At 42.1% G+C, this 15,890-nt stretch overlaps 1 protein-coding gene across 2 annotated transcripts; it reads right to left on the bottom strand.

The window, feature by feature from the left end:
- Positions 1-41: 41 nt before the first annotated feature.
- Positions 42-12,745, bottom strand: eif5a (eukaryotic translation initiation factor 5A). 2 transcript variants are annotated; one of them, XM_083778277.1, is made up of 5 exons: positions 12,709-12,745; positions 10,597-10,784; positions 7,332-7,436; positions 1,796-1,927; positions 42-1,238 (listed from the first exon to the last, which is right to left on the bottom strand). In XM_083778277.1, exons 2-5 carry the CDS (start codon positions 10,762-10,764, stop codon positions 1,176-1,178), a joined length of 468 nt encoding a protein of 155 aa, XP_083634403.1. In that variant the 5' UTR covers positions 10,765-10,784; positions 12,709-12,745; the 3' UTR covers positions 42-1,175. The 2 variants fall into 2 exon arrangements, with proteins under 2 accessions (XP_083634403.1, XP_083634402.1); XM_083778276.1 differs by having other exon boundaries at positions 12,587-12,721.
- Between the last annotated feature and the right edge of the window lie 3,145 nt (positions 12,746-15,890).

Below are 15,890 nucleotides of genomic sequence, written 5' to 3'. Positions count from 1 at the left end.
CAAAAACTACATGGAATAAAAGAACAAAACAAACGGTGAGGTAATGTTTTTCCATTTTTACCTTTTATTTTTTTGCCATCTCCAGTCAGGTGACAAAGGCCTCGAGTTAACAAAATACTTTTGCAAACTCTACCATCCTCCCCTCCCCGATCGAGCCCCTCAAACATTTTTTTAAGTAATACACCTCACTGCAAACTGCCTCCCTCAACATTCTGGAGGCCCACACCTTTGCACACTCACGCCTCAAAAACACACCTTGGATATTTGGTGGGGGGGGTGATGACACCGGGGCATCGGGGGCACGGCCTTAGTTGTCACGGTGACAAGAGGTAAGCGCACGGGACCCTCACGCCCCTCAAACTTTAATACAGACAAGAGACTGGCATTTAGAGAAATCACTGAAGTTTGTTTCCATTTGGGGAAAAGTTCTCTTTTCTTCGTGCTTATTTGAAATGCTAGGGGGTATGCCTTCAAGTGCTCTTTTTTTTTTTTTAGTGCTAGCCACTTGCAATTCCCATTTTGGGGGAGGTGGGGTTAGACATCTCATCCTTGTTTTTCAGTCATGTGACAGGAACCGGAGCCAAAAGCCCTGCTGGAAAGCTAGTATGTCAGCAAGAGGGACAACCTAACTAGGGTTAAGAATTCTATTTAAAATGGGGCTAACCTTTCAGACTGTTCCTTTTACAACACAAGGAAAAAGAGAACAACCAACCACCATACCCCCCATAAAAAGGCATTAGGCCTGCTATATTTACTCTAAAGAATATAAAAAAATAATCATACAAAAGCTAAATCCGGTTGTTATTTCAACATTCAGGAACGTGAGTGGCGAGACATTTTGAAGTCGAAAATAAAAAACAGGAATGAGCAACTACTCTGCTGTTTACATTTATTTTTTTTTCCTTCATAAAGCAGATTCTTGAAATGTTGCCAAACAAAACCTCAGTGATTAAGGTGATTCAGTTAGTGGGCTACGGCAGAACAAAGCAAAACAAGGTCCTAACAGCGATGGAGTAGAGAAACAGATGTAGAAAAAATTGAGAATTGAGGGGGATTATCACAACAGAACAATTGAGGTTGTCCGTGAAGGCCGTCGCTTTGGTGACAGAACCAATGAGAATGCAGGAGACCGGTGGTGGGCGGTGCTTGTTGCGCTTTGGGCAGCAAGGTTCTTCCTACTTGTTCATGGCCTTGATGGCCACAGCGCACTCCTCTCCCATGGCAGCCAGCACAGAGACCTGCAACGATGGACACATGGAGGAAATTAATCAAGACAAATGTTAAAGGTGGATCACAATCTGCATTTTAAGAACATTTAATAGTTTGGAATCAGATTTATTTCTCAGTCAATTTCACAACCAGTCGCAGTTTCCCATCAGGGTCCCAGCAGATCTCCTTACACCTGATAGGATCAGGGTTATCAGAGTCATACTGGGTCAACAGGGAAAAAGTATAATAACCAACTGGCAAGGTGACTGGTCCACATGGATAAAATCATCATTTCCAAACCTATATCATTTATTCATAGTTTGAAGTGCATGCAAAATTGTAATTTAACTATACATTTCAATCCTCTGTTTTGCTGCAGGGACTGAAACTACTTCAAAGTAGGGGTGAGTAAAAGTGTTCAAAATGAAAATCGATAACTATAATTCAATATTAACGATTAGGTATAATGCAATGGAACGTTCCAATAGCAAGTCATGGCTTAACTGGTGTTTTCTTTTTCATTGGACTGCATACAAGAAATAAATGGAAACAAGGTGAACAATGTCAGTGTATAACTTTGACTTACCATGAATTCCTCACCAGCCTCAAACTTTCCCAAGATTTCCTTGCCCAGGTCACCTTCAGGACATCGCAGGTCTTCCCTGATGTCTCCATTATCAGACATCAGAGACATGAAATCTTCACTGATGTTGAGAAGCTGGAGGCAAAAAAATAAAAACGCAAAAAAATTAAAATGCATGCAATCATGTGCATTGTCCTATAGTCAAAATGCTGCCACTATTAAAAGGGTTTAGTCTTTAGTGCAATAAAGGCATTTAGTGGTATACTCTTTTGTACCACTACAACATTCTGCACCAGAGGATGGAACTTCTGAAGCACACTTTCTACACCATCATAACATTGATGAGAATTTATATGGGAAGAGGTCAATGGCAAAAATACATAGATATATAAAATTTTGCAAAAACTACATTTCCGAAATGCAATAAAACCTGCAATCACAGGGGTGACAACTTAGTAAAACTTTGCCACACCTACAGGACCAGTATGTCAATCACAGGCTTCTAGAATGTCAATGGCATTGAAGAATATACTAATGCCAAAATCCAGCTTCAATGCGTGTTGTGTTGACTACTAAGCCACCTAGGTACAAACCAGGTACAAACACTTTAACAACTCAAACATTTGCACAAACCAAATCACTGCCAACTACTAGGTAACTTACAAAAGCCCTAAACACACCAAAGGCTCAAGACGGTTTTAGCGTTGTCCCTGAGGTGTGATAAGTCTTGTTGCACGTTGACCCTAGTGATTCAACGCATGGAATTCAATGGCCCAAACCACACCAAAGGGTTGCGACGGTTTTAGCGTCAACTCCTTGCAACAATTTGGACCCAAGGTGTTGCATGGTGACTCTGGTGTGGATAGGGCTTAGAAGAGTTGTCAGATTGTAAATTTGAAATGACCTGAGCAGAAACTAATAGTTTTCATAATCCTCATGGGGGCCCATGCCTGGTTTAGCCAGGGGAGGGCGGTGTTGGACAGTGTCTTGACTGTCTTCAGTGCGGTTGGGTGCAATGCCCCGAAAATCCTCATGGGGGCCCTGGCCCTCCGGCCCCCACAGACTCTATGTCACTGACCTGAGGTTATAGTCAACTACGCATTGCCATTAACTGCATAACATACAAGAGCCAATTTCCATTGAACTGACCTGAGTGTATAGTCAATTACACATTGCCATGAACACCTGCATAACAAAATAACCAAAAAAACTTTGCCAAAAGCATGGACCACAGATAAGTCTTCAATTCATTGCCATCTGGTGGCGGGTTTGAGCAGTTATTGCCATCCATTCATTGTAAACGGGAGGGAGTCTTGTTTTGAAAGGGAGTTTGGCCGGAAACTGCTGAGTCAAGAAGTAAAATCCGCTATTTACTAAGGATGTGACGGTTTCCGGTTCAACCGGAACGATCCGGTTTCATCTAGTAAACCGGATACATTTATTTAAACCGACCGAACGGTATTTTTATGTTTGCCGACGGAAGCGGTCGCAACGCTCGCCGCGGTGCTCAGGCTCACTGCTGGCTGCCTGTTGTAGCCTGCAGAGCAGCCAGCAGCCCAGCACACACACACACCAGGTGTCAGGTTTCAAGTGAATGGGGGCAGGGGGGTGGAGCTGGGTGGACCACGCAGTGTTGTTTGTTTACAATAAAGTTTCAATAGTCACTGTACAATAATTTAAAACAGTTGTCATGTTGCACACAATCAATTTGGTCATAGCAGCCGCCTGTAGAAACCCCTCTCCTCCCCAAGCAGCAGCCCACAGTTCCCGCACCGTGAGACCGCACAGTGAGAATGCTATAGCATTGCAAGAAGCTAAGGCTTAGCTGCTAAGCTAACACAACACCAGCCATGGTGGTGGTGATGTTAGCTAACTTAGCTAATAGCTTAGCTTGCTGCTGCTTGGCAGTTCCTTCATCTCTGCCTGTAATTTCTTATTTTGTTACCCTGACACCGGCGCTGCAAAAACAGACAGATCTACAAGCTCTACAATCTCAACTCTTAAACTCCAGCTAGTCCCACTCCGCTTAACTCCAGGCTGCATGAACAGTGCTCGAGCGCTCAGTTTTCTGCCCCCTCAATGTCGCAAATCTGGGAGTCTTAAACTTCAATGGCTCTTCTGCACAGCACAGCAGTAGCTTTGCGTTAGTCAAAACTAAACAGACAGCGAGACGAGCATGTCGACCGTAGCAATGAATGGAGAGACCTATTTGGAATGATTAAATCCATTATTGGCCTGGAGAAAGTTACAGCCGCGCCGCCGCCTCCTCCTCCTCCTCCCTGGCACATTAGCCATGTGCTATATGACGTTTTGTTTACCCTGCGACAGGGGAGAGGGGTTTCTCGTCAGCGAAAAGTCAAGCGGCCAGTGGCTTTAAACAGTAGGTACAGTTGCTCACATTTGGACTGGACACGACAGTGATATGTTTTGGACTCTCATGGACCCTATATAGCTGGCCTGGTGCAGATGCATCACGATGCGTTAATTGTTTAATACAAATACAATGCTTAAAGAATTGATCCCAAGTCGGCAAGAAAACACTATGGCTTGTTTCCATTTGTGTGAGCATTGAGAAATAAAGACAAATGTTTTAAATCTGTCACTTTGTTGTCCAAATTATGGTCTTTACACCGCTATGGAAAAAAACGAAAATGACTCAAGTGCGCCCTCCAGTGGCCAAAGTCGGTTTTACCGTTTCGGTCGATTTTTTATTCAATATCGACCCAGTTTTGTAATTTTCAAACCGTCACATCCTTACTATTTACCATGTACCACGATTGTCATTTAACATGTTCCGTCCATCCGACGTGCCCACATGTCATAAGCAATCAAACCGATGGGTTGCAATAGAGCACCGAAGTCTGACGTCAATATCAGTAGAGGGCGCAAATCCACAGGTACTTTTTATTTGCATTATAATCTCCATAGGGGGATTTTAGATCGCCTCATAAGAACTGTGTTTGAAAAATAAACATGTCATCCCGGCCGCTTCACTCATATGGATATGAAGAAACGACTGACAGAGAAAACGCTAATGTTACTGATACTGAATTAGTTACATTTTCACTAGAAGCAGACTATCATATATGAGTGACTGACTGTTGCAAACGATACACAGACACCTCCCTGACAATAACACAGAGAGCTTGTTTATTTTTGGACCACAACGCTTATAGTAGACGATATTAAGATCACCCCATGTTATTCTCCATCGAGAAATTATTTCTGTGAACCAGGGGAATCGAAGGGATAAGAGAATTACGTCAGGACTTCGGTGCTCTATGATGGGTTGCAATGACGTGTACACATCCTAGCGCATCTTCAATGATATCAAACGAGAGGATTTTTTTAAAATATATATATATATATATATATATCTTTTGAGTTGGACTCCAAGGCCACCATACGCTTCGCTCTTCGTTCATGCGCGGTCCGGTCACTTCCTAGTTTACCGCAAGGAAGCGGTCACGTGACTGGGCTGCGCCATGACACTTTCATGGGAGCCAAACTCACGCCGGAAGTGCAATGAATACATGGCAGTGAATGAACAATTATTCATGAACAATTGAGACCTTTTGTAAAGCAATCACTTCTGGAAAATAACAAGACATATCACAGGTTGTTTTCTAATCACTTACTTTTCGAAGTACACAGGATCTAAACAGCAGCAGGTATCTTTTCTGGCTCCGAAGTATCCGAAGTTTGTGCTCTTTAGATACCATACCTCTATAAAAATTACACAGTGTACACATCGAATAACAACACAGCAGACAATAATGTGTTACATGATTTTCCAGAAGAGATTACTTTACAAAAGGTCTAAATTGTTCATAAATAATGTTTGTTCATGAGCTGGTCACTGAGCTCTCATTGACTCCAGTGCATTCTGCCAAACTTCCGGGTAGTTTGGCTCCCATGAAAGTGTCATGGCGCAGCCCAGTCACGTGACCACTTCCCTTCCTTCTCAGAGCTTCCTTGGTTTACCGCAGCAGAAAGAATGCCTCGTCTCTCCTAATCTAGTGTGCTCTCCGTGGTTTTGATCTGATGGATATACTAAGCTCTTAATTTCTGACTTCTCATCTGCCACACGAGGGATCAGCGATTATCAGATTCTTCCCAGGTTTTGTCCGAACAGAAAGGGGGCTTTACAGTGTAAAAGTGGCCATGTCTTCCTGGCACCCCAGAGCTTCTATTTTGAAGGAATCCCGGCGCTGATTGTGTCAATACACCCAAAATATATTTGATCAGTGAAATACTAGCATTTGGATACAGACGCAAACCAAGCTTGCATTAGTCAAAAAAGCGATTCAGAGATATTTACGTTCCAAGACGCTCCGTCCCATAGCAAGCATAAGCCAGCCGATTCAGGGAAACTAGACACAGCTAAGCTCGAGAATTAATTGATATTAAAAAAGGCGTCTTTAGGAGTCAGTGGCAACGGGATACATTAAAGGTGTCAGGAGGCGTAACGTGTAACGTGGCACTGGGTGAGTTAAACACAGTACAGCTGTTCAGCCAAGACAGACAGCAGTTTACTTCAACTTCAGTCCTGGGTTCTTACATTTTTGGCTGAAGGTTACCATCATAGATATTTAAAAAAAAAATCGATGCCACATTGGCCGCAGCAGTGGGAGGGTGGAATAATTTACACTCTGGGCGGAAATGTGGAAGGCACGCTACGCACGCTGCCACTCGAGGGATTTGTCAGACCCCAACGTCTCCTGGCTTGACAAACTTCCGTTCATGCCACCGCTATGCTTCGCAAGGAATCTCGGGAAAGCTTTGTAGTCCAACAGGCTTCTTTTGTTTAATGTAGGAAATATGGTATATAGTCTTTTTTTATTGGCCTAAAATATTGTCTATATACATACATAAATCCACTTGCTGACCGGCTGTCAGTATTGAGCAATTGTTTTATAGGGGTGTCTTGTGACCCTACCAGTATAAGGCAAAAATGTATAAGTATAAGGCAAACAAAACAGTATAAGGCAAACAAAACACTCCTTGGGCTAAAAACAGCCATAGCAGTCATGACAAAATGTGATGAGGTCAGCACAAATGTGATGAGGTCAGCACATTTTGGGCAAGTGGCTAGGCTATTTTTTTTAGCAAGGAGTGTTTTTTTGTGCAAAACTAATGCTTGATATGGATTCAGAATCATGAAAACTCCCTAGTTTGACAAGGTCACATGCTAATTAAAGCATAAGGAAAGTTTGACATCGTTGCCTTATACAGGATGTTAATGGTAGGGTCACAGGAAACCCCTATTAAAAAGATTGCTCAATACTGAGAGCCGGTCAGCAAATGGATTCATGAATGTATGTATATAGACAATATTTTAGGCCAATTAAAAATAAAAATAAAGACTATACCAAATTTCCCACTCCACAACCCGACTGCCAGACTATTGACCCCTCTTGAGAACACACGCCCCAGAGCTGGAAGAGGTGTCTACCTTTAGGTGGCTATGGTTACCATGGCTTCAGCTGAGGGAACCATCTCCTTTGCCTTCTAAAAACATTGCTGGGTTATAACCTACCTGGTAGTCTGTCCGCTTGATGGAAGGGACGTCCATGTTGTGGGTGGAGGGGCACATATCTTCATACTTCTTGTTGGTAAAGATGTCAATACCCACCATGTTAACCTGTAATGTAAAGGGGGAGGATGTTAACATAATCTCAGAAGGATTTTACATACAGTAGGCATGATTTGAGGCATGCAAATAGGCTGTTTTCAGTATGTGTTAATTAAGACTAAAGGTCCCTGCACACTGAGCACGTTTTTAGCGGCGTTTCTCCATCAGTTTTCCGAAAAACGCGTCCAGTGTGCAACCACCTTAACCCATTTAGGCCTGACGTCGAAGTAAAAACATTCGCTTCAAAAATAGCAGACCTACAAGCTCGTAGCGCGCCACTCAGTGGCGTGCTACGAGCTTGTAGATCTGCTACTTTTCAATAGCTAAAGTATATAGAACATGCTTACAACACCAAAAGGGGTTCCCGCCCAAAATGGGTTAAGAGAATGAAGCCATTTCAACATTTCACCTCTTCTTTACCATTATGGAACCTACAGGGAAAAGGGTTAAAGGAGCATTATACCACAGGTCGTTTCGAGGAAGCAATCTCATTGGCTGAAACAGCCCTCTAGCCTTGGGTTAAACCAGCACCATTCACCACCTAACCAATTAAGCATTACACTTACCAAAGAGGAACTTCTTATATGGTCAGCACACTCTAAGTAAGGAGTAAGGAGGATTATCACAACAAAACAAAGTTATATTTGATTTAAGTTAAATCACTGAATATACCTTTAAGTTTCTGATAACCTGAAAAGATTACATCCCTAGTTTGTAGCCTATATATAGATTACCAAGTGTGAATCCTACAAGTAAGCTAATTAAGCAAAGCATTTTATTGGAAAATATGTGTCATTTGTATCATCCATTCTAAAAAAAGAAGTAGCCTGCCCACTCACTGTTAATGCTGAAAAAGCTCAGCTGTATTTTATTGCATTTTAACATTTAGATCAGTAGTTTTCAACTAGTGATGCACCGAATATTCAGCCGCAGAAAATGGCTAATAATGCATTTCTTTCGGCCTATTCGGTTTCGGCCCGAACAGGCAGAATATATCACCGAATAGTGTATGTAATTAATGCATTTGAAAGAGCTGAATATATGTTTTATGGACCCATAATAATGATTATTATTTAATTAAGTTTTGCCATAACCATTTATTTTGCCATAAATCAGGTAGCTTTAAGGTACAGCCATGACAGCAACTGTAGGAAAAAAGATATAATATTAATCATATTCGGCCAACTGTTTCCTATATTCGGTTTCGGCCAAGAATTTCCCTTTCGGTGCATTCTTATTTTCAACCAGTGGTCCCTAGCTTAATGGAGTTTGTATCCAAATGGATCTTATAGATCTTTAACTCTTGACAGTAAAATTAAACCACAGAGACCCTTATGGTCCCTTTGGTTTCATTTTACACACTCAAGACTTAAACATCTGCATTACTTAAAGTAGGAAAAAAAAGTGTTATCAATGTTTTCCCGTTATCTCCTATGGTAGGTACCACATCAACAGCATGGCATTGTGGACAAAAACTTATCGAACAATAACAAAATATTCTTTCGTTTTGGGTCTTAGACTTAATGTAATCAAATGGTGGTCCGTGGCTCATGTGCAGAATAAATTCGATCAATCAGATCATCAAGACATATGTATATTCCCTGATGAAGACCCGATTGAAACATTGACACAATTGCACCTAGGCCACGGATGTGCATGCACTACCTTCCTCATCTGCTTTTTTAAATTGGTACTTCTAAGATAGGAAATTAACAAATTAGTAGAAATGGTTGACAAGCCCATCTGCTTTTCATGATGCTCTTTATCCAATCTGCAGGTTAAGATGCAATATTTTCAAGACTGTTGCATTAACATCTATAATCTACACTAAACATTGTACGACTAAGTATACATTTGTCTCACAGGCTAGGAGATTAAATGAAATTGAAGCAGTGGCCTACCCCAGTTTGCAACATTGACAGCTACGATATGTCAAAACAGAAACAGCAAGTTTCTTTTGTGTGTCCAGCTTTGAGTGTTTGTGTAAACACAAACATTTAAGACGAAGGTGAGGACGCAAATTGTGATTGGCCGGAATGAGATGACGTATGATGATTAAGAGCACCCCTCATTTCACACGTGTTTTGGTTTTTTTCTGCTGCTGTGGGATAAATTAATGTGGGATAAATTAATCAATCACTTCATCCACCCCCAGGAACTCAAGTGACTTGGTGTGGGCCGCGAACTCACATTTGAAATACTTCTGTCAGTTTTTAGACAGGACATGAATTCCCAACCTTGCAATGCGTAGCGAGGATTTGGATTATAGAAACCAGCTACTGGATAAGTTTACTATAATTTTTGTATTTATGGCACCGGTCGGGACAGCTGTGTTTAGAATCATTGGAAATCAGCGCAAGAAGAACCTGCCTAGAAACACTTTGCTCACGTAGAGTTTTACATTTAATTTGGCTAAATTATTTTATTAAAAGAGTTTGTTTAGTTTTTTTACCTTTTCTGCCTTTGACAGAGACTCAGACATGCAGCAAAGGTTGTCAGGAACGGGACTCTAACCGGGGCACACCGATAGGCTGCATTAGAGCCCAATGCTCGTATCGCAAGGCCTACTGTGGCTATATTTTAAGTTTAATTCTTGAGGCATTAGCAAAATAAAAACATTGTCTCCCAAAACCTCTGCTCTGCCCCACAAATAGACAATTGGACTCATCCAATCGCCAAATCTTACTTGCCAAAAGGTTATTTTTGGATTTGACAGCAAGACAGAAAAGAGGGTGGGTGACATGCAGCCAAGTGCCTCTGGTCAGATTCAAACCTGGGATCACGGTGAAATGAACCAGTGCTCACCTTATTTATTATGTTGCATGCACCCTCACCAGGCTTTGTATAGGTGGTATAGAGGGGTATGCGCATGCATAAAGTGAATGGGAAATAGAGTGGCAAAGTGAGTTTAATGTCGTTTAATGCAATCAGATAAGACTTTTCCGTTTTAACTTTGAATGTATGTGCCATCTAATCATACATAGCTACCACTCAGGTGTTACCGCATAACTTCCGGGTATGATGATGTCACGCACATACCCTCTATAGTCAACATTCCCCTAGAAAGTGGCTAGAGACAAAACGAATGTCGGTCTGCCCGATAAAACAACGTTCCCAGGAAGGGCACAAACTGTCTGAGACACCCTACACTTCAGTGTTTAATTCATACCTTGGCATGCCCGTGCTTGCCGGTCTTGGAGGTGGACATCTCCACAATTTTGCAGGGGCGTCCCTTCAGCACCACAAAGCCGTTCTTGCGCAGGGCAGAGCATTGCATGGGGTAGGTGGAGGAGGCGCCAGACTCGGCGGTCGTGAAGTCAAGATCAGGTTCTGACATGGTGAAGCGGGTCAGAGACACTGCAAAATAAACATTCTGGGTCAATGTTCAAGCCAGTGATGTTTGTACGCAGCACAATGAACATCTGCACACATTTGTTTACATTTAAAACCATTCTTCATCAGGTAAGAATGCGGCAATAGCCAATCGACTTGGTCAGAACAGTGAGCTTGTAGATCAGCCATTTCCACCAAATGTTTGCCCATTATATATCATAATCACAATATCACATTAGAGTTAATTTGGTTAATCAGGGGCATTGCCATTCAACATGCACATATGGGTCAATATTTCTCTCATTTAATAATAAAACCACTGTCACTCTCAACACTAAGCTATGTCAAGCTCAAATTGCATGTCTAGTTAATTCATTTGCAAGATTCACTGTCAAGACAATCACATGTAGCTACTAGTAACGTGACATTTACATTTTTATTACATGCTAGCACGTGTGTGCATGGACACAAGTGCACCATCTCTGTGGTGCTATCCACAACCAATCGCGCCGTTTTGTCCATTAACTCTCAGTCACAACAGAGCAAATTGACATCCAGTGTATCCCCCTCCACACACACCCACCCCGACGGCCGGCTAAAAGTTGTCACATCATGCGAGCTTCTGCGACAAAGCTAAATGCTACACGCTATCTGGCTACGATCGCGAGACCAACTAGGCTGCTTCCTCATGGTCCGGCGTCACCCACCCACCCTCTGACTGGAGCACAAATCCAGTAGACATTTGACAGGCTAAATTGGGATTAACACAACACCAACAAAAAGATCAGCAGGGACGACGAGTCCAAAATGAGTTTCGTAGGGTCCGCCGTCGCCTGATCACACAGGGCACTAGGGCAGTTCTGCAACCGGCTGCTGCTACTCAAGTTCACAAACATACACACTAACGTTAATAGCAAATGCTCAGTTCTGCAGCGAAGGACAATTATACTATACTGAGGTTCTGAGAGACCAAAACATGGCTCAGATCCATACAGTCAGATCCAGTGAGCACGCAGGCCCAGGACCGGGTAGGTAATAGGTATGACTGGTCTGGTCATGTTAGGAATCATTTGGCATTAGATCGGCTCGACCACGCCAGACAAGACAGCCACCGACCCACACAACTACTTTTAAAGTCGAAGTTAAAAAAATACACTAAAGTGAAGTCTAGACTACGACTAGACCACCACAATGCCACCGATAACGGTTTCCTTTTAAGTTTAGTTAAGATGGAGGAGGCGGCCACTGATGGCATACACAACGCTACTAGCGGTGTGAGAACGGAGCCGGGCCAGTGGGCCACTTCATTTCACGCCCGACACAACAAACAACACGTTATGATCACGCGTCAAACAGCACGCACATCAACACTTTATCCCCCGTGCCCAATAAGGTTACGTCATTTATGTCGCGCGACATGTCGCGAGCGTGTTTGGCCCCTTAGCTGGCCAGCTAGCCTCCTGGCTATAGCCTAGCTAGCCTCCATTCAACTTCCCGACGCCAAACTATATATGAAAAAAAACGACGGAACAATTCCCATGCGTCCACGCGGAGGAAGGAAGGGACCGTCGTTTTGAATTTAAACGTTATACGAGAAAAGACCTCGCTAAAACGTCTCGTAACTTGCCGCACGGAGGGGAACGTGCGCCGTTAGAAAACGAGGGGTTGTCGCAGGCCGCATGTTCTTTCTCTTTGATTCGGTACAACATGGACCCACACCCAGCCAGCCACAGTGCTAACCTACCCGAACACAGAAGGAAAAACTCTACCCACCCCCCAAAAAAGCACTCTCCCTCCCCGGGCGTACAGGCGGGGACCACACTCACCGGCTCGATAAAACGCGAGTGCGGGGAGGCGATAGACGCAGCTGCGGACACGGTACACTCAGTTCTCGGGTTATCTTTTTAATATCCCCCGTAGACAGAAACACGCGCCATGCCACACTTACCTTCCAAGAAAAAGAGGACCGGGTATACGCATGCGCAGCCAACTTTACCGCAGGGAGGGGGGGTGGGAGGGGGGACTTCCGGTTAGCGACGAGCAGAAAGGGTTGCCAGGTTTGGTTTGAGTTTTGAAGCCCTTTTAAGTGTGCAAGACGCGGGGCAAGACAGTGTAGACTGAAGACACGCCCCCCTTTTCCCACTTGTTTCTTTTAGTGCGTTGCCACTAATTAATTGTAATACAGAACTGGCAAGTTGCCTGTATTACAATTATTTTGCAATGAATGACATTTGGTCCCATTTTTGTAAACTGCACACTGACACATCCTTTATAGAATATAATCTTCTTGAGCACATGTGTTGTTAACTTAATTAACGATTCTGGTTTAGTGATGAACAGAAGGGGTTGCCAGGTTTGAAGAACTGGAGTGGAGGACCCCCCCCCCTTTTTGTATTTTTTTTCTCCATTGGTTACCAGTTACATCACCATAATTTTTATGCATTAATGGCATTCATGCACATTTATAAATTGAACAGATATTTACACACATCAATCTTTTATACAAAAATAATATTGTATAAAGCGCATTGTGAACTTGTGTGTTTCACATGAATGTATGATTTTAATTGTCCAGCTAGGATTTGCTTAAAAGCTGCACACCAGGGCCATGAGGATATTGCAAGTGGGCCTGGGACAAACACACTGGGATTTTAATGATAATAGAGCATTAATATATATATACACACATACACACGTGCGCGCATGTGCGTGCGTGTGTTTGATTGGACTGATTGAATATTTTATTCACAGTATGTAGAATGGGTACATTTCCAACGAAACACAAGTCAATACAAAATCAACTGCTATGAGGATGAAACCAGAAAAAGACTTGTTTACATCAGGGCCCTCCAGTGTACCACTTTAACCCATTAAGACCTGAGGCCGATTCTACAACATTTTCAAGTGAGCCCTGATCCAGAAAAGGTTGAGAACACTGGGCTAGGAGGTGACATCTCTTGGCTTCAGTGTTGTTTTTTGCAGCAAATTTCTATTTTAGTTTAGTCATACTCTTTGGAATGAAACTTCATTTCGTTTTTAGTTTTAGTCACCTGGAATGTCTAGAGTGTTACTCTAGTTTTAGTCGACTAAATGTCATACGATTTTAGTCGACTAAATCTACAGTTGATTTAGTAGAACGTGTATTTTGGCAGGCCTTGATGCCGTCGTAATGACAGTTTTTTTTCACTTGCTGAAAATAGCCGATCTACAAGCCCACAATGCGTCGCAGCGCGACACGTTGTGAGCTTGTATACACTAGATAGTCTATTTTCAGCATGCAACTAATTGTAAAATGACTTATAGTGGACCTCTTGTCCACTAGTGCCTTCCTAACATTTTAGTCTAGTTTTTATTTGTTGACGGAATTGTCAGTAGATTTAGTCATCATAACTTAGTTTTCATTTAGTTTTCGTCAGTGGAAAAAGGTAGTCGATGAACATTTTTCGTCTTAGTTTTAGTCGACGAAATCAACACTGCTTGGCATCACTGATTCAGAAATGTTAAGTCATAAAAATAGTGACAAGTTCTGCTGTACAAGGAAATGGCATTTATTGTCAAATTTTGAACGTCACAGAGTGTTCCAGATTGAGGTTGGATTCATAGTGAGCCCAGTGATTTCGACTAGGTGAAAACATAGACATGCATTACTCGCTCACACACTCACACCCCCATACATACGTTCACAGTCAGATACGTACAAAAATCGAAATAACAAATACAAATACAAATAATACCACAATAAAAACATTTTTTGTTTGTTTTAAGAAAGTCGTGTAGCTGTTTTCTTTCCCAGTTCGGTAGAAAGGCAACTAAACCTTAATATGTGAACATCCTTTCTATTTTGTCTTTTGTTAAAATGAGCCATAAGATATAACCATAACGAAATGCTTCTCTCTAGTATAGTTTTGCTTTCTTTTCTTTTATCTATGGTTTCTCGCTCTCAGTGAAACAACAGACACATCTGGCAATAAAGGCGTCAGGAACGACTTTGCAAACAGATATGATATATACGGCATAGCAGTGGCGGACATTTTGTGATTCCACTGATTGCAAGCCCATTAAGTTTTCCCATAGAGATTCCCAAAAATATCAATTATGTTAAGCCTAGAACCAAGCCATCCATGGCTACTGGTGAATCATGACCATAAAATAATTGATTTTGAGTAGAATAAAGCCATGCAGGCCAGGAGCCTGCAAAATTGGTTCTATGCTTAAAATAATTGATACAAATATTTTTGGAAATCTTTATGTGAAAAATTAATGGCCTTGCGATCGGTGGAACCACAAAATGGCCACCACTGCTATGCACTATTAGTTTAGAACAGCAGTTTTGAAATCTGTGTTGATCTCGAGGCTCAGTGCCGATGCGCTATAACACAATAATCTATCACAATTTATTCAGAACGCCGCGTCATCTGCATTTGGATCGTATATACCCACTCAAACTGGCTGACAAACGCTGTTAGATCTATGAACAAGGAAGCAGCCGAAAGAATGACCCGTTTCTGTCTCGCAGCCTACTCACTGTCCCACTTTCATTAGCAGCTTCACCTTCTGGTGGAAAAAGAGCGTGTGAAGGGCGGTCATCCTGAAACCATATTTTGATACCTGGAGAGGGTTAGCTAAACGCTTAAATGGATGTGAATGTACGATTCTCCTTGTCTTGATGGATCTTATTGTAACATGTCTCGATGGATGTTATTGTATCGCTCTAGATACATGTCCATACAAAGACAATGCATGGTGGAACTTAAGTCTTTTGTACATTGTACATGTACATAAGAATAAGAATTACTTTTGTTGCAATCTTTTGAATACAATCAAGCCTAAGCCATTAAGCCATTGATTTGGTGATCCAAATCCAAATAGAGATAATTAGTAGCTAGTACTGGTTTCAGAACATATTTCTAGAAAAACATACTAGAACGTTTACATTTGTGATTCCTGCCAAGTAAGTATAGTTTGTTACAGCTACAAAATACTTTTGGCCTCGCTTCAGAAATCTATCCCTCACTAGAATTCTATCCTTCACCGTCAAAACATCAGTAGTTGCATGGTAAAGTATTGCCTCTAAAAGTCTAAAGCCTAATTTATACTGTGTGAGCTAAGTCATGGCTCATGGCCCATAGC

This window comes from Protomyctophum parallelum (genome assembly GCF_964188405.1).
Source record: "Protomyctophum parallelum genome assembly, chromosome: 12".
NCBI classification, from domain to species: Eukaryota; Metazoa; Chordata; class Actinopteri; order Myctophiformes; family Myctophidae; genus Protomyctophum; species Protomyctophum parallelum.
Note: the sequence above shows the minus strand (reverse complement) of the source record. Positions and strands in the feature narration are given on the sequence as shown.

Coding starts and splice junctions, on each gene's coding strand:
- eif5a (XM_083778277.1), bottom strand. CDS start 10,764: ATGTCAGAACCTGATCTTGACTTCACGACCGCCGAGTCTGGCGCCTCC. Junction 7,437..10,596: donor GCAAGCACGGGCATGCCAAG/GTATGAATTAAA, acceptor TTTACATTACAG/GTTAACATGGTGGGTATTGA. Junction 1,239..1,795: donor AGGCTGGTGAGGAATTCATG/GTAAGTCAAAGT, acceptor CCATCGTTGCAG/GTCTCTGTGCTGGCTGCCAT.